Consider the following 19,270-nt stretch of genomic DNA (forward strand, 5'->3'; position numbering starts at 1 on the left):
TGTTATCTCGGACAAGCATTGGAAAATCACTCAGAATCCTCTTCGTCCAGGTCCTCTTCCAGACAGCCCATGGTCTAAAATTGCTTTGGACTTCGCAGGTCCCTTCTTTATTTTACCTAACTCTTCAAAATTTTTATTAATTTTAGTTGACTATTTTTCAAAATGGATATATTTTTCCTTTGTGGATTCAGCTTCTACTCATTGTGTGTTGCAATTTCTTTTTTTTGTCAAAATTTTATTTATTAGCAACAAACTGACAATACAGATCATGACATACGTAATATCACAGAACGGACCAGCAAACGAGGAATAGTAGAACGAAAGGAACTATCCCAGGCCCGGACATGGAAAGGCCAGGCTTCACCAACAGTAATGTATGCTAAAATAGGGGTACAGTGGTGTGAAATATGAAGCGAAGCAGGCCTTGGAATCATGCCCTGAGCATCCCCCAGGGGCACAACCTATGGTCCAATAGTCCGGTGTCCGCAGACTATGTAGAGAATAAGAGTCCATGCAAGTCGCAGCTTCTTCGCCATGAAATATCAAACTCGTTTTATAGGAAAAATAAGACCACTCCCCGCCAGCCCTCCCCCTCCCACCTCCCACCCCCCATTGAGAGAAAGAGAGAAAGAACAGAAAGAAAGACGAGAGCAATGGAGAGAGAGAAAGAGGAGAGTTTCAAGGAGGGAATCCGAGGACCCAGGGCCGGGGGCAAAGCTATCCAAAGCGGGGAGCCGGGTAAGGCCCCATCCAGGCGGCGCCGTGACCCCGAAAAGTGCTACCAGGGGAGTCCCACTAGTGGCGATTTCAGTAGGCTACAATTGGAATAACCTTAGCCCCCTAACCCGTGGCAGGCAAACAGCCGCCGGCAAACCCCGAGAGAGGAATGTCACCAGCGGGCCCCAGTTAAGTTCGAAAGCGGCATAATCATCTCTAAAGATATCCGCCATTCTCTCTAGACTTAGAAGCCTCCAAAGGCGAGAGTGCCACATCGAGGCCGTGGGAGCCACCTGTTTCTTCCAGTTGGCAGCGATTAGCCACCTTCGCCGCCCCTAAGCAAAGCCACATAATGGCCTTATCTGCTCTGGTCTGGTAGCGTAAGGAGGGGTCTCGGAGGCCTAACAGCACGGTCTCAATAGAGGTGGGGATCGGGTAGCCCAACATAGTCTTGATTTGCGCTAGTATCTCTTCCCAGAAAGGGCGAATAGTCGGACAGGTCCACCAGATGTGCTGAAAGTCCCCCAGTAACCCACACCCTCTCCAGCAGCGATCAGAGGTGCCCGGGAAGATGCGCCGCAGTTTAGCTGGGTGTAGATACCAATCTACCATCACTTTCGTGTGTGCTTCCCTTAGTTCTATTGAGTGGTTGTGTTTCGTGATGTCGGACCATAGCGCCTCCCACTCCCGCTCCTCAATCGGCCTATTCACCACCTCTTCCCATGTAGCCTGGTAACGGGGGGTCGGCGAGGGCACCGTGGCCAGCAGATGACCGTATAGGAAAGAAATTGCCCCCTTCATGGTAGTGTTAGATCTTATAAATTTCGGGGTCTGGGGCCTGGTGATCGCCATCTGCATGGCAGGCGACTGGAGCCAGTGGCGTAATTGGAGATATCTATAGTGTTCAGTTTGCGGAAGGCCAAAGTCAGATCGACATTCAGAGAACGACATCAGCCGAGAACCTCTAAGTAGATGCCCAACCATTAAGCAACCCCCTCCTCCCAAGCATTGAAAGGCCCCCTGATGAAGGCCGGCGGGAAGGCCGCGTGCCCGTGGATGGGGGTATGAGGGGAAGGAAAAGTGGTCCATCGCTCGTCTTGGGATAGAGTGTCCCATACTCACAACGTCGTTCTAGTAGGCGTACTAACGTATGTGTTATCTGGCCTATCTCGTTTACGGCGTCATACCAGGTCCCAAATCGTCCGTCCCGCAATTGACCTATCCATGTGTAACCAATGTTTATCGGACTCCCGTTTGGACCATTCAATCAGCACACGCAGCTGCGCCGCCTTGTAATAAAGGTGGAAGTCGGGAAGTCCCGCGCCGCCCGCAGAGCGTGGCCGTCGTAACATAGAATACGACAGGCGGGCTCTCCCCCCCCTGCCAAATGTAACGGGAACAGAGAGAGCGCATGGCCGAGAAAAATGAGAGAGGGACCTCGATGGGGAGGGCCTGAAATAAGTGGAGCAGCTTCGGCAAGACCGTCATTTTAAGTGAGGGAATGCGCCCCAGCCAAGAGATAAACAATGGTTTCCATTGCGCCAGATCAGCCTTAATGCGAGCAAGAAGGAGGGGGAAGTTAGCCCTATATAGATCCTCACTGACGGCGTAAGGCGAACCCCCAAATATTGAAGTGAGTCAATCTCCCACCGGAAAGTCGTGCACTGCTGCAGTCGCGGGAACTCCTCCGCGGGTATCGTAAGGTTGAGAATGTAGGATTTATCTAAGTTGATCTTAAATCCCGCCACCCGTTCGAAGCGCTGTAGCTCTGCGTGCAGGGTTGGGAGTGACGTGGCCGGGCGAGTGAGGGAGAGGAGAACGTCGTCCGCGAAAAGAGATATTTTGTGTTCCTCCCCCGCAAACGGGATGCCCGTTATCTGCGGATTGTGGCGGACGGCCAGTGCTAGTGGTTCGATGCTCAGGGCAAACAAAAGGGGGGATAGGGGGCATCCCTGTCTCGTGCCTCTAGAGAGGGTAAAAGGCGCCGAACATGTCCCATTGACCTGGACTCGCGAGGTGGGAATCCGATAGTTGGCCTGAAGCATTGCAATGAATGGATCTGCAAAGCCCATCTGTCGCAAAGTGGAGAATAGGAATTCCCAGTCCACCCGGTCGAACGCTTTTTCAGCATCCAGACCGACCAGGAGGGCCGGTATGCGCCGTTTGGAGGCTTTTTCTATCAGATGCACTATACGGCGTGTGTTATCGTGAGTTTGTCTCCCCGGAATGAAGCCCGATTGATCGGGGTGAATCAGTGCTGCCATAAGGGGGTTGAGCCTGGTGGCCAGAATAGCGGAGTATAGCTTTGCGTCCAAGTTCAACAGCGCGATCGGTCGGTAGGAGGAGCATTGATCTTTACATTTCCCCGGTTTCGGGATGACCGTGATTACGGCCTCCGCCATAGAAGGCGAGACCACCCCCTGGGCGACTATGGCGTTAAATAAAGATTGTAGGTGCGGGGCCAGATCAGGTGCGAAAGTGCGGTAAAAGAGGGCCGTGAAGCCATCAGGCCCCGGTGCTTTGTTAAGTTTGAGTGCCATAATAGCTTTGGTAACTTCTTCTAGGGAGATGGGGGCACAGAGGTCTGCATTGGCGGAGGCTGAAACCTTGGGGAGGGCCAAACTCTGCAGATATTCAGTCTGCAGTGAGGCCTCAAGAGAGTCAGAAGTATACAGCCTGCTGTAGAAAGAACGAAAACATTCTGCCTTCCCCTTATCGGAGTGTATGACCGTATCGCCAGTGTCTCTTATCCCCTCTATATATTCCTTATCCCTCTTAACGCGGAGCTGTCGGGCCAGATGCCTCCCAATTTTGTTCCCCTGTGCATACGATGCGTGACGCAGGCGCAAGAGAGTATGCTCGGCCCGGTTGGTGTATATCGCCTTCAATTTACCCCGTAGAGCTGTAAGGGGCCGCATGGTAATGCGGGAGGGCTTGGCCTTATGTGCCTGCTCCGCCGCCACCAGCTCTGCCTCCAAGCGTTCACGTTCTGCCGCTCTCTGACGATTGAGCGTAGAGTTAAGGGCGATGCATCTGCCCCGAATCACCGCCTTAAAGGCATCCCACCGTGTCAACTCCGAAGTTGCCTCTGCGTCATTAAGAGCGAAGAATTCGTCAATGGCCTCTCGTAGTGCCTTACGCAGCACAGCGTCTCTAGTGAGAGAGGCAGGAAAGTACCACTTGGGTTGGCGATCTCGTGGGCCATCCCACTGGAGTGTGACCACGACCACACTATGGTCAGAGACAGATAGGGGGAGAATCCGCGCGTCTCTCAGAGAGCCCGACAGAAAGCGATTAACGAAAACGTAACCAAGACGTGACTAAGATTGATGGACATGCGAAAAATGAGTATAATCTTTTGTGGAAGGGTGCAGTGTGCGCAACGCATCGCATAAGCCCAGGTCCGAGAGACGTCGTTTGGTAGCTAGGGAGAAGGAACCCGATTCCGCCCGCTGCGCGCGAGAACTGTCAAGGTCCGCATGTTATACAAGATTGAAATCCCCCATCAAGATGACCGAGCCCTCCGCAAACTGCTCCAATTTAGTGCACACGGTGGCCAGAAACCCTGCCTGGCCCGCGTTCGGTGGGTAGATCGCAGTAAAAGTACATGTCTGACCCCTGATGATCCCTTTCACCATCACCCATCTCCCCTCCCTGTCTGAACACACATCTAAGGGTTGGAACTTCACCCCGCCATGGAACATCAACATTACCCCCCGATGCTTGGTGGTGGCTGAGGAACTGTATGTGAGTGGGTATGACCTATGTCGGAGCCTATGTTCCTCCCCCTTGCTAAGGTGTGTTTCTTGGAGAGCAACCACGTCTAGGTGATGGTCGGATATGTATTTGAGCACCCTCTGGCGTTTCTGGGGGGAATTAAGCCCTTGCACATTCCAGCAACCTATGGTCAAAGCCATCGTGGGTCAGGTATCGATCTTCTAGCACCATCATGTCTCATGGCCCGTGTCTCCCTCTCCCCGACTCCCTGCGTCCCTCGTGGAATTCCCCCCTCACCCCCTGACAGAAAAAGAGAAAGATAGCTAGGAAAGAGAGAAAAGAAAGGAAAGAACACCCAAGCGATCCCCAAGTCACATCCCATCAAGGAGTAGAGAACTCAGAGGGCCGTGACAACCCGCCCACCCCCACCCCGGTTGCAGAATTCTAAACTAGAATAAAAAAATAAAAAAAAGAAAAGAGATGGAAACATCCACCAATGCTGAACCCAGGCCCCGGACCAGGCTGGATCGGGTAGACCGCTGCTCAGAGTGACCCCCCTCCCGTAACAGGCATCAACCTCTCTCCGCGCATCCACCAAGCGGAGTTGATGGGGTCTACAGCAGGCACCAAGGATCCCCCTCTGTACTTAAGTGCTCCTCAGGAAGGTCTCCCCTGTGAAGCCATCAGGGAGGGGAGCGACCCGCCGTGGCCCACTCCCCCGCTGTCGCCCCAAGGTCTCCGGTCGCCGTGCCTCCAGCATTCTCCTGCTCGTCCCTCGAGGAGGAAAGACCCAACAGGGCCCGGCCGGCCGCGAGGTCCACCACAGTCCGCTGCTTGTTTTTGTATTCGAAAGAAAGGCCAAAGGGGAAAGTCCATCGGTATCTGATACGCTCAGCTCTCAACTTGGTGGTCAGTGGCCTAAAGGCTTGACGTCTCGCCAGCGTGGCCGGGGAAAGATCCTGAAACAAGGAAAACGTGAAGCCCTGAAATGAAACCTCCGGGGACGACCTAGCCGCCGCCAGGACAGCCTCCTTGACTTTATAGGAGTGGAATTTAGCCAAGCTATCCCTCGGTCGTCGTCTGTCGCCAGGCGCCAGGAAGCCCACCCTGTGGGCCCGGTCGAGCTTGATTTTTAAGAGTTTGTGGCTTCACTACCTCCGCGAAAAGGCCCTCCAGAAACGCCTCAAGATCTGGGCCCTCCGCCCGTTCCTCCAGGTGGCGCACGCGGATATCACGGCGTGCGCGGTTTTCCAGGTCCTCGGCCTTGAGCTGCGTCTGTGTCAACTGCTCCTGGAGGGCCTGTATCTGTCTCGAATGATCTGCAGACCTGCCGCCCAAGTCCTGATGTTGGGCCTCTAAATCTATCACTCGCGTGCCCACTGCATCGACATCTTTCCGGAGGCCGGACAGTTTGTCCTGGATGTCGGAGCGCAGCTGGTCGATGGAGCGCTGCATATCCCGGCCGATCTCCTCCCGGAGTTCGGCCTTGAAGACTTTCAGAGATGCCAGGAGATCCTCCTTGGTCAGAGCCATTGCCCCTGACGGGTCGGCCGGCGCCCCGGAAGGTCCCCTATCCGCTGGGCCAAAGAAGGCGGTCACCGTCGCGTTTCTTTTGGCGTGTCCCTTCTTGGCAGGCATAGGGACCCCCCCCCCGGCAAGCCACAGCACACTTCCAATGAAAGGGAGCACGACTATCCCATGATGGCGCACCAGGCTCTCCAGGCGGGCGCTGCAGCGATAGCGGGTGCACCGCGGGGACTGAGGTGTTCACCAGTGGGCCCCCAGCTGAGCCCCAGCCTCCAGGGTACTTCGTGTCTGCGCGTCAGTCGCCACTGGGCCCCCTTGCCAAAGTCGCGGCCTCCGCTGCACGGGTCCCGGGGCCCACCCGGGCGCCCCGCAAGGAGGGCACCTCCACTGCCACCACCGCCGAGCCCGGGCCACTCCCTCTCTCCCGCTTCGGGAAATGTGCGCCCCGGTTGAAGGTACTAAGTGCGGGGGGGTCCCGGTACTCCCAGATGGGGTCTCCCTTGGACGGCAGGGGTGGGCGCAGCACTCACCCGAGGGTCCGGGGTGTCTCCTCTAGCCAGTTCGCTGGACAAAAGCTCCAAAGGCGGCACCGCTCCCCAGCTGCGTCCGCGACGCCAGAGCGAGGTCAATCGGGGCTTCCTCTTCACAGCCCGTCGCCAGCGTGCCGAGGAGCCCCCAACTCAGCCGCCGCCTCGGGAGCCGCCATTGTGAAGCCCTCCGCCACGTCGGCGTCCGTCGTGGGATCGCAGCTCCTGGCGTGCAGATGATCGTGCCTCGGCGCTCCAAGCCGCACTCGGGTTACAGCGCGGGCACCCAGAGGGGAGCAGGGCGGCCCGCCGCGCTCCGATCCCTGCCGGCTTGTCTGTAGCTTGCATGCAACGCGGTTATCGCCCTGGGGGCCGCCATCTTGCGGAGGCCAGCCGCGGCCGTGATCGTCCGGTGGTGGGCACCTCAGAGGACCTGGGAGCCCATCAGGTACATGGCGGCGTGTGCCCCGTCGTTAGCTGGGGCGGTCGGCAGCAAGTAGGTCCGCCCTGGGTCCCTGAAACAGCTCCGCAACCGGGGTGAGTTCAGAGTGGCACGGGAGCCGACTCGGATTAGGTCCGGTCGGCCATCTTGCCTAAGCCACGCCCCCTGTGACAGACCGTGTTGCAATTTCTTAAGTCTGTATTTTCACTTGAAGGTCCTCCAAAAGAGTTGGTGACTGATAATGGGACCCATTTTGTTTCACATGCCATGAAAGATTTTTTGAATTCTATGGATGTCAAACATATTCAAGTAGCTCTATACAGTCCTGCGGCTAATGGTCTTGTTGAAAGGGCTAATTGTTTTTTGAAGGAAGGAATTCAAACTGCTATTTCATCTGGTTTAGATGTTAATCTTTTTCTTAAAGAAAAGGTGAATTCATACCGCATTTCGTGTCACTCTACAACCGGTTTCACACCTTTTTGAGTTGTTGAGGGGTAGGAAATGTCGTACTTTACTCTTACCTTCTTGGTTAGAAAAGTATTCCTCCTCTTCTAACAGTATCAGAAATTCAAAGAAAAAGGAAAGTATTACGCCAAACTGTCACTTTGGCTCAAAATAAACAAAAGTTTCATTTTGATGCTCGGAAACATTCTCAATTTAAAGATTTTATTCCTGATTCATGGGTTTTAATTAAAAAACCTTATAGCGTCAGGAAAGGTGAATCTTCCTTTACCACTCCTTTCAAGATTGTTAAAGTTGGTCTTAGTTCTTGTCTTCTTCAAGATGGAAGATGGTGGAGCAAAAATAGACTTGTTTCTATCTCAGAAGAACGAGCCAAGATTTACCTCAAAACTGCAGTTACTTCTGATTCAGAGGCTTATATTCTATTTGAGTCTCCAGCCTCTTTTTCTAAAACTCCCAACTTAGTTTCTCAAAGTAATACGTCTATTTCTATACCTCAGGACGATTTTGTCAATCTTACCCCTTCAACAAGTCCTTCTGGTTGTATTTCTAACTTGGCTTCCAGAAGGATTTGTAAGCTACCTGCCCACTTTAAGGATTTTATCATGTCATAAGTTTATATAGAAGTTTGTATATTAAACTGGTTAATTTGTAAATGCTTAACAATATTATTTGTTTGAAATGTCAATTTTGTAACTTTTGTTTCTCCTGTAAAGGGGAAGAGGTGTAACATTCTCTTTAGTCTTTCCTCTTTCTCTCCTCTTCTCTTTGTATTCTAGAATACTTTCTAGTATTCTAGAATACCTCCTCTCTGTATATTCTGGCTTGCCTATCTTCAGAGCAACAGCTCTTTCCCTGCGGGTCCGTTAAGCTAATACTTCAATAAAGAAGACATTTCACTATTTCCGATTCTGAAGTGAATTCCTTCGATTCTACAATATTACAGTCCCTGTGCCCACTAGCACAATGATATCAAACAGAGATATATTTATCAAATAATGGCTGCCTATGCAGTATTTGTTGCTTTTGCAACTCCTCAAAGCCCTAAAATAAAGCAATAACTGACAGTTCTTTAAATGTATTTGGCAGCACTACAACTTTATTTAGGCATCCTTCTTATGGCGTAACTTAAGCTTTTATTGCATTTCATTTTAGGATCAAATTTAAGCCACTGTGGATTCCGTGGCTCATCTTACCTTGGAATACCATTCAATCCATCTAAAGTAAGTAATGTTCATGTATCTTTACAAAATATAAAATATGCAAAAGCATCATCAGATAATTATTGTGAATCATTTTGATTAAATCTTTTATTTTATAACGAGATGAAACGTTCAAATGATGTGAATCATGCAAATGTTAAAGAGCTTAAATGTTATGACTTAATACAGCATTCGTTTGTGCGTTTTTAACAAAACATTATATGAGGTCGAGAAGCCGAATGTAGGAGAGTGAAATATGCTTGAGACCAGGATGGGGAACATAAGTTTGCAAAAGACTAACAATGTGGGCGGTGGACAGTTGTACGGTAAGAGTGAGAGTGTTGTGCATAAAATATATGATAATTATATGATTACTCTAGTGTGATTGCGTTCTCCCAACTTTTAGATAAATATTTTTTTAACGCTTTGGTTAATTTTTCAAATACAGTATCATGCTTTTTGTAAAGTATGTATGCGTACCTCTTCTGAAAATGGTGGAATAATTTTCACATAGGTAATAAAAAGTGCATATTTTCTCTGTGTTGTTCCAGGGACCAAGTGTAGCACATCCTTACGACAGCGGACACATAGCAATGACCTACACCGCAATATCATCATTGCTTATTCTTGGCGATGATTTAAGTCGAGTAAATACAGAAGCCTGTTTGGCAGGAGTACGAGCTCTGCAACTTGAAGACGGAAGGTACACACTGCCTTTAAAACACTTACCCAACTGTGTCTTTTGCATACAGTATTCCATTTTCTAAACTGTAGGCACCAGTTAAACAATCTAATCAATTTACTCCATTATATTTTCTATTTTATATTGGGTTATGCTTTTGTTTAGTTCCCCAAGCACCTGTGCTGTTTTTTTTTTGTTTTTTGTATGCTCTAACAGTGGTCAATTTTGAAATTAAAAAAAATACTCTTATTTTTTTAAAAATATTTTTATTAAAAACTCCATACCGAATATTACAATACAGCACAGCATAGCATAGCATCCATCAATTAATACCCCCCCAAAAAAAAAAGACAAATACAAATTATTATAAAAAATAGCTTAAATAATACCACAGTCTTTCTTTCAGGTGGGGTAATCAAAACAACATAGCAAAATGTTTACGCCATTTGGTCTTTCCATTTCCGTATTGGACCCCAAATTCTCAAACCCAACTGCCTCCCCTTTCGACCTTTGCGCTCGTAAATCCCTTTTTCTAAGTTATAGGCTGACAAAAGATTAGACAACCATTGATTCCTTGTGGGAGGTAATTTATCAAGCCATGCTCTTGCTATCACAAGCCGAAATACTGCCATAGCAACAAAGATAAACTCTCGACTAGTGACCTCACTCTGTTATTATTCCCAATAGAGCCACAGTAGGTGTAATTGTAATTCGAATTCCTACATGCCTTATCAGAAATCCCTCCACCTCTCTAATCAATGTGGAAAGTTGAGGGCAGGTAGCAAAAATATTAATTAAATCCGCCTGTGGTTGATTGCACCGTGCGCATTGTGTCCCTAAAGTGCCACCCCATTGTGCTATTCTAGCTGGCGTATAATACAGACAGTATAGGGTTTTATAATGCTGTGATTGTAATGGTGCCGAGCAGAGAACTGTATACCCCAAATCCAATGATTCCTGAAAGCAAGCAGTCTCAATGCCCAACTTTGTAGCCCATTTGCTGCCATATTTATCAAGATCATCTTTTTTACCAGCTGCAAGGCATGCATAGAAACTGTGTATCTTGCAGTCTCCCCCTTCTCAATCATATCCAAAATTTCATTATTCTTAAACCCTATAGTCCCTCCTCGCTTAGTATTTAGCAAACTTCTCACCTGTAAATATTTAAAAAAAAACTCCTACTGTCTATATGATATTTAGTTACTAAATCAGCAAACTGCACAATTCCCTCTGAACCAACATTGTCCCCTATACTTCTAATCCCTTTGTATTCCCAAGTTGCAAAGACTGAGTCTGCAAAAATATCCCCTGGCCAGGACTTATTCTTAAACATACGGGTATATCTATTATATCTACCCATCCCAGATTTTTTCAGGAAAGCTGTCCAGATATTAACGGCGGCGATAACTGTCTTAAACCTTGTTCTTTTAAAATAAGAGAAATCCGTGCAGTTTAAAAAACAATTCTCGGCCTCCGACCCCAAAACTGTTGCATACACCTCGGTTGACGTTCTAAAAATTCTAGGATGTACCCCACCGCCAATCAATCCCTGCATGTATTGCAACGCTGTAGCCAAATAATATAACCTGAAATCAGGAGCCCCCCCACCCTCCTCTTTCCCTTGGGAGAGTCGTAAATCTATACGCCCTCCTAGTCTTTCCATGGGCCCAAATAAATCTATTTAGCAGTAGTTCTAAAGCCTGAAACCATTTTGCCCCAAAAAACAGTGGTATTGCGCGAAATAAGTAGAGAAATTTAGGGAGTATAATCATTTTAATAACATTCGTACATCCCAATAAGGACAGATGTAAGTTGTTCATTCTATCTAGATCTAATTTTACTTTCACCATTAGGGGAGTTATATTCTGCTCGACTACTTTCTCCAGATCTGCCGATACCTCTATTCCCAGATATACTGCCCAATTAACTACCCTATTATCGTCACATAGTACATATGGATTCATTACAATCTGTGTTTTTGTTTTATTGAGGCTATAGCCTGCTACCTGACCAAAATACTGAGCTTCCAATTCTACTGCACTCATAGCGAGGGTGGGGTTAGCTGTAATAATTGCGACGTCATCCGCATATGCCTGCGTCTTGATTTCCAAATTATTAATTATTACCGGTGGGATGTTGGCATTATCTTCTAATCTACGCAGAAAGGGATCCATATACAGCGCGAACAGAAGGGGGGAAGATGGACACCCCTGCCTAGTCCTTCTTTCTATTTGCACAATAGCTGAATGACCTCTGTTAACCCTAATTCTAGCCGAAGGTTTATTGTATAGGGTCTGAATGGCTCTGATGTATTTCTCGCCAAATCCATACCACTTCAAGACAGACCATAAGAATTCCCAGGAGACCCTATCAAACGCCTTTTCGGCATCCAGTAAAAGTACCGCCATAGGATCTCCACGGCGTCAAAGAGGGTAAGTATCTGCCTAATATGTTGTCGTGCCCTTACCCGGAATGAAGCCATGTTGTATAGGACTAATAGGTCTCAATTATAGCCGCCAATCTCATCGCGAGTATTTTAGAGTAGACCTTGACATCTGAGTTCATTAGGGTAATGGGCCTATAAGAGGATGGTGCCAATGGGTTTTTACCCTTTTTCAAAATAACAACAATATCGGCTCCTCCCCATGTATTAGGAATAGAATCCCCTTTCTGTGCCTGAAGCATAATAGATAGGAATTCTGCGCCTATTTCGTCTTTAAATACTTTATAAAATTCAACTGGGATCATGTCTGGACCCGTAGCATTACCAGCAGGAAGACTATTTAGTGCCCCCATCATTTCTTCCAGTTTAATTGGTACATCTAACAGATCTCTGTCCTCATCCGGAAGAAGGGTTGGCCTAATATTATTAAGATAGTTCAAAATTTCCCCCGAGGCTAAATCCTTATCTAATCTATATAAGTCCTCGTAAAACTGCCTGAACACTTCTCTAACCCCCGCAGGCTCCGTAACCATATTACTCTGAGCATCCGCAATCTTTTTAATCTCTGCCGCCGAGCCTTTTTGCCTAGCACGGATAGCTAATATGTGCCCCACTCTCTCACTCAACTCATAGGCTTCCTCTCTCTTTGCTAGGTATCTGGCTGCCGCCTTGCTAGCAATGTTCTCGACTGCTCTCGCTTTCAAACTAACTATTTTTAAACTCTGCAGCTCCACAGGCTGTTGAGCCTGTATCGCTAAATATAATTCTTCTTCTGCTTTAGCTAACTCCATGATTACTTCATTGTGCCTTGCCCTCTCCTTTTTCTGTTTATAAAATGAGTAACTCAGCGTTTCCCCTCGTATGCCTGCCTTAAAAGTATCCGATTCCATTCCAGGATCTGCCGTCCCCCTGTTAATCTCCCAGAAATTCCTAATCCAGGATTTCATACGGAGAATATATGCTTCCTCCTTTAGCAGGGCCCTCTCAAATGTCCAAACAGAATCCTTCTCCCGCAGGTTGCCCATTTTTACAGTTGGAGTCAGTGGGTTGTGATCAGATACAATCCGAGGATGCTTTTCTATTTGCGATCTATTAACCAAAGAGTTAGAAATCCAAAAATAATCTAATCTAACCAAGACACTATGGGGTGCAGAGAAAAATGTGCTACCATCTTTAAAAGGATGAGCAGTGGCCCAAAGGTCTGTCAGTGAATTATGTTTTGTCAAGTCCTGTAATGCCCTATAAGATTTCTTTTTCCTACCAGTATAACCCATAGCTCCAATCTGGCAGTGAATATTGAAATCACCACAGCAAATAATCGGTTCGGGCCACAAAGCTAGTTCTGTATCTAAGAATTGAAACATCTCAGGGTCATCCTCAGTGGATCCATAAACTGAGACCAGCGTGAACCTTTCCCCTCTAAATATAATTTCCAAAATCACCCATCTGCCCCACTGATCTTCTCTTTTTCTCTTTATTATCATGTCCCTGTTTTTACCCAACACCGCAAGCCCCCTAGTTTTAGTCCCCTGCTTAGTGTTAGCCAATAAAAAGAACCCCAGCTGCTCCAACAGAAATCCCCTACCCCCCTCTATATGTGTCTCTTGGAGACAGACTAAGTCCAAATTCATTGTTCTCAATAGGGCAGATACTCGTAATCTTTTATGGACATCGTTGAGGCCACAGATGTTGATCGAAGCAATTTTGCATGTCATTAGAATACCCTGTGTGTTAATCTTATCTTAACCACTAATGAAATAAACAAACCGAACAAAAAGCAACCTATGCTGTGCTGAAAAAGACCAAGTATGCTGCATTTTTCGTGTGCTCCCCCCTTCCAACCCCCCTCCAACCCCCTCCCTACCCCCCCAACCCCCCTCCCCCCCGTACAGGCAAATAGGTCAGCCATGACCTATGTGTGATCGCTTAGGTATGCAGTTGTCGCCCCCTCCTCCAAATATCAACTTTCATGTCCTCCCAACCTGACTTTTTACATCCCCCTTTTTTTTTTTTTTACTAACTCCCCCTATCCTTATACCCCAACACCTCCACCATATACTCTTTGACTTTTATTTCAGAAAAAAACATTTTCATCTGGCCTTTAGTGATTATTTTTAGTTTGGCGGGATAAAGTAAGTAGGCTTCTGAGCCTAAGGCTTGTATAGGTGCTATCAACTGCCTCAGCCTCCATCTTCGCTCTACAGTTATGTGACAAAAGTCAGGCCTTGCAAAAAAAGCTACGCCATTAAATGTACGCTTAGAATCCGGCTTCGCTTTCTCCAATATCTGTTGTCTTAATAAAAAATTGCCTACAAACAAGAGTATAGCTCTAGGTCTAATGTCCTGTCGTGGATTCTGATCTTTTCTAGCCACTAAAGGAAACCGATGAGCTCTCTGAATTTCGGTTTCCCATTGCCATGCAGAAAGCTCTGGAAAAGCGCCTTTAAACAAGTTGACCACAAACATCCTGACATCTTGGCCTTCAATCCCCTCTTCCACCCCCAAAAGTCTTGTTATTGCGGCGCTGCCGATTTTCACAGTCCTCCAGCTTCCACTGTATGTCCTCAGAGACTTTACTTTGCTCTTCCTTAAATCTCCGTATACTGCTCAAATCATCTTCAAGTCTCACTGTTCTTTCTTCCACCTGCGTGACTCTCTCCGAAACCTCCTCATACAGTTTATTTATTTTCCTCAATGAGTTATGGATTTTATTCAACCCTTGCCTTGACCTCCGTGCCTCAGCCCTTGCCTCATTCTGCATACTTTTAAGAGTACTAAATAGTAAATCCATTGAGGTTTCTTGTGGTTTCGATTGGTGTGATTCCTCCCCAACAGGTGGAGCAGCCGTATTAGTAGCCTCATGATATGTCTGTGAGGTAGCTGAGTAATCCCACAATAACTTTTTTGTGGGGTCAGGTGGGCTTCCTAGGGAATTCGGCTTCCTACGTGATCTCCGTTTCTTTAAGGTACATTTTTGGGGTGCAGAACTACTCCCTGAGGCGGAGGTCTCATCAAAACTATCCTCGCTTTGAGTTATAGGCTCCGAGTCCTCATTGACTGAGAAAAAGTAATCTGGTGAAGCACCCCCCCGCCTGGCTCCCTAACCAACAAGTGAACTGAAGTGTCCTCTTCGAGGGATGCCTCAGATTCAGCGCCCCCTTGTTGTCTTATTATTATTAAGGGGCATTTATAGAGCGCCTGGTTACGCAGAATGCGTGTCCCCGCGCTGAACTGAAGCACTCTGAAGGAGCAGTAGGGGAGGAGCCCACTATTTTGAGAAGAGGTAAGTTTTTAATTTCCTCCGGAAACTAGATTCGGAGGGGTCCAGTCGGAGGTTGAGAGGTAAATTATTCCAGCTTTTTGCCGCCAGGTATCGGAAGGATCTACCTCCCATACGGGCCTTTTTCACCCTAGGGACCTTAAGCAAGCCTCCTTGCGAGGAGCGCAATGCACGAGTTGGTGCATACCTTGTAATGAGGTTCTGGAGTGGTGCTGGCGCCTTCATAGCGAGGATACGGTGGCAGGTGCAGAGGGACTTAAATTCAGCTCTGCTCCTCACCGGCAGCCAATGGAGTGACTGGAGGGCGGCCTTGGAGTTCGATCTTTTAGGGAGGTTTAAGATAAGGCGGGCTGCAGCATTCTGTAGCACCTGAAGTCGATTTATCGCTTTACAGGTAGCTCCCAAATAAAGTAGGTTGCCAAAGTCTAGGCGTGAGGTGACAAGGGCGTGCACCAGTGTTCTGCGGGCGGCCGTAGGAAGGAGAATTAGGACCTTCCGCAGAGTTTTTAGAATACTGAAGCAAATGCCCGTCACCCTGTTGATCTGTGGTACGAAAGACAGGTCAGTATCTAGCCAGACCCCGAGATTTCTGACTTCTTTCCGAGGTGTGGGGGCCTCACCTAGACAAGGTGGCCACCATGCCGACGTCCAGACAGAAGGGCTGCCTCCCACCACGAGCACCTCGGTCTTGTTGCCATTTAATTTCAGGCAATTGGTGGACATCCAGGTTGCAAGATCTTGCATGCAAGCCCTGAAACTGTCCATAGCAAGGCCGGGTGTACGCGAGAGGGATACAACTAACTGTGTGTCGTCGGCATAGGTAACAATTTGTAGTCCGTGTCCCACTACAATTGGAGCCACTGGGGAGACATAGAGATTAAAAAGAGTTGGGCTCAGGGACGAACCCTGAAGAACGCCCTGACCCAATTCTATGTCTCGGGAATAGTGGTCCCCTTGACGGACCTGGAAACTTCTCCCCGTCAGGAAGGATTGGATCCATTGGAGTGCGGCTCCAGTTATACCTCCATCATTCAGACACTGTAGCAAGGTGGAGTGAGCTACAGTGTCGAATGCCGCACTCAGGTCCAGTAGGATAAGGGCCATAGTGTGACCTTCATCCACCCGCTGTCTTAGGGATTCCACAGCCGTCAGTAGTGCCGATTCCGTAGAATGGCGGGGGCGGAAGCCAAATTGGGTGTCGTGCAGTAAGGCAGCTTTGTCTATGAAATCCATAAGTTGGATATTGACCGTTTTTTCTGCTACCTTGGCCAGATAAGGTAAGAGAGAGATGGGCCGCAAATTGTCTAATTTATCAAAGCTGATGGTAGGTTTTTTCCTGAGAGGAAGGACCACCGCTTTTTTCCATTCTTTAGGCACCGTCTTTGTCGTAAAAGACACATCCAGTAGATGCCTAATGTAGGGCTCCAAGGCCCCCAGGCTGTCTTTTAGGCGTTTGGGAGTGGTAGGGTCCCGTGGGGAACCTGACTTTACAGATCTGCAGATTTTTAGGAGAGTTTCTGTGGGTGGGGTAACAAAGTTGGTAAGGGTGGGTGAGTTTCCCCTATCCCTAGAGTTTTCTACAAACTCTATCCCATTCGTGGGTTGAGTTGGGAAAGCCGAGTAAATTTGAGATATTTTCTCAGCAAAGAAGTCTGCGATTCTGTCACAAGATTCAGGCGAACAGTCATCAGGGACAGTGGCGGATTTTCCACTAGAGAGAGTTTTGTAAAGTAGAAATAACTCCTTCGTCGAGTTACCTGCTTCGTTGATCTTAGTCTCATAGTGTGTAGTTTTCGCCTTTCTAATCAGTCCATGGTAGACTCGCCTCTCTGACAGGTAGACCTCTCTAGTATCTTTGGAGAAAGCCCGACGCCATTGCCTTTCAGCTCTCTTCAATAAGGTTTTAGCATTCCGCAGTTCAGTAGTAAACCAGGGTGCGGTTTTTTGAGCACGGTCACTGGGATTAGTTTCGGATAGCGGGGCTGTGAGATCTAGTGCATCGTTGATGCGTTTGCAGAGGTTGGAGTTAGCTGTGTCTACATCATCTCCCCCTGGGTCGCCTCCTTTTGTTAGTTCCTCGCAGAACTTAGACTGGGAGAAGGAGGCCCATTTTCGCCTTAGGTGGTATAATGCTGTGGGTTGTCGGGCTCTACCTTCAGGAATTTGAATGGTGAAAGGTACCAGGTGATGATCCGACCAGGGGATAGGGATGGGAGTCTTCGCTTCTACTTCCCCCCCCAGTTAACAAATATGGGATCTAGTAAGTTCCCTAACTGGTGGGTGGGCCCGCTTACAATTTGATTTAGTTGTAAAGCTTCTAATACTTGGCAGAGGTTTTTACTGGTGTTGTCGGATGGATTGTTGAAATGGAGGTTAAGGTCACCAAGTACCATGAATTTATTTTTGCATATCGAGGTCTCTATAATGCATTCAGCTAGACTCTCCTCGAACCTAGTTGAGGGGCCGGGGGGTCTGTAAATTAACATTCCTTCCAGTGTGTGGTTGTTGTTCACTTTTATTGTGAAGCTCCCTGCCTCACTGTCCAAGATAGGCACATGATTAAGTTGGCAGCGTAGACTTTCCTGTGCAACTCTTGCAATGCCCCCTCCTCTGCCTATGGGTCTGTCTTGTCTGTATATTGTATATCCCTCTGGGAGTGCCTCTAGGGCGTCAGGCGTGGATTCCTCATCCAGCCAAGTTTCGGTTAGAAATGTCAGGTCCCATTGTGTTTCAGTAAGTAGATCGTATAGATCTAGCTTGTGTTTGCGTAAAGAGCGGACATTAATCAGTCCGCATTCTAGGGTGTTGTCCGTAGTGGCCATACTCCTACCAGGATCATAGGAGAAGTGACAATGTTCGCAACCTATGTTGTCCTCTGCTTTTAGTTTGTGCTTGCACAGCTCAGTAGTGCTAGGGCAAAGCGCTAGCAGTTCTGACTTACTCCACCGTGTATGGTTCACACGAGGGACATGGGGTATAGCCCTAGACCGCGTGCGATCGCGGACGGGCGCAGACGGGCTTGCCTTAAGCGCGCCTTCGGCGCGCAAACGGTGCTCCCGCTGCGCTCGTCCGCTGCACTTGTGCTGGAGGCACATTTAGGGAGAAAGGTTAAGGGCGTGGCCTGGCTGGGGGCGTGGCCTCGTGTCGCGAGGGTGAGGCGTACGTGCTCCGACTCTGGCACCAGACAGCGCTATGTCCGCTGTAAGTGGGGTGGTAGCCTGTCCTTTTAGATCAAGTTCAGGTCGTTTAAAACAGATAAACAATAACAAGTAAGTGTTTATTTTTAAAAAGAGCGTCAAACCTCCGGCTTCCGCCTCCGAGGGTGTCAGTTTCATATTTTGTTTATCCCCCAACTCACCATGTCCATGTATTATAGAATTCTCCAAAGCCTCCACATGCTGACTCACATTAATATTTCCTTTCGCCGACAGAATTTCATAGCCCGAGTTGGGTTTCTCCTTTGGTTCTTCCAGGCATTCAACCTCGGCCTGCTCCTCTTCGATAGTACCGCCCACGTCCGTACACTGCAGTCCCAGGACTGACGCTAGGTCCGGTTGCCTAGCGACCTCCGTTTCGCGGGGATTCTGTGGCTCAGGACCGTTCTCTTTGACGCGCTTACCGGCGTTCCCTCGATCCAAGCGACCCGCACCTTTTAGGGGGAAACTCTGATACCGAGGGTTGTCTTAATAGCGTTTCTTTTCTCCCCGCTTTATCGGATCGCAGGTTTCTCGAGTCGCGAGGATCGCTAGAGACAGCCGATCCTTCGGGATTTCCTTGCAGCTCACCAGCACCGTGCAACTCACCAGTCTTCTTTCCAGCTAGTCTCTTTGCGGTAAGTGCAATGCTGGGTCGCGATGCAGTTGTTGATTTTGACTCATGTTTGTCCCGGTTGGGCTGTTCTTTCGTCGTGCTGTCTTTGCTGTCTTTACTTACATCGCTCCCCTTGATGATACGGGGAGGCATTTTGTGCCACTCCAAAGCTGTCGTAGGCTTTCCCTGAAATAATCGAACTATCTTCCAAGGTAATCCGCCCAGAGCATACTTTTTAAATGTAGCCAAAGTGTTCTTGAAGCCTATTCCTCCTAACCAGTACCCGACTCTCATTCCGTATTGGGAGGATTTTTACTCCATCTCTTCTGCAATCAGGAGGAGGAGTGAGATGCGACTGCTCACTGCAAACCACCAGCGGCCATCTTGCCTCCAAAAAAAATACTCTTAACCGCTTAATTGAAAGACACATGTGGAGAGTGTTCACCCCTTGATTTCCTTGA

The 19,270-nt window shown here is 48.3% G+C and overlaps 1 protein-coding gene across 2 annotated transcripts in view; it reads left to right on the forward strand.

The window, feature by feature from the left end:
- Positions 1-19,270, forward strand: part of PGGT1B (protein geranylgeranyltransferase type I subunit beta) — a 332,915-nt gene that overhangs the window by 134,480 nt on the left and 179,165 nt on the right. For both annotated transcript variants that reach the window (XM_085632623.1, XM_085632624.1), the window contains 2 exons: positions 8,548-8,615; positions 9,146-9,297. In XM_085632623.1, the coding sequence (XP_085488749.1) occupies positions 8,548-8,615; positions 9,146-9,297 (220 nt within the window). The remainder of the gene's footprint in view (positions 1-8,547; positions 8,616-9,145; positions 9,298-19,270) is intronic.

The sequence above is a fragment of the Triturus cristatus genome, chromosome 2_1 (genome assembly GCF_964204655.1).
Source record: "Triturus cristatus chromosome 2_1, aTriCri1.1, whole genome shotgun sequence".
Taxonomy (NCBI): domain Eukaryota; kingdom Metazoa; phylum Chordata; class Amphibia; order Caudata; family Salamandridae; genus Triturus; species Triturus cristatus.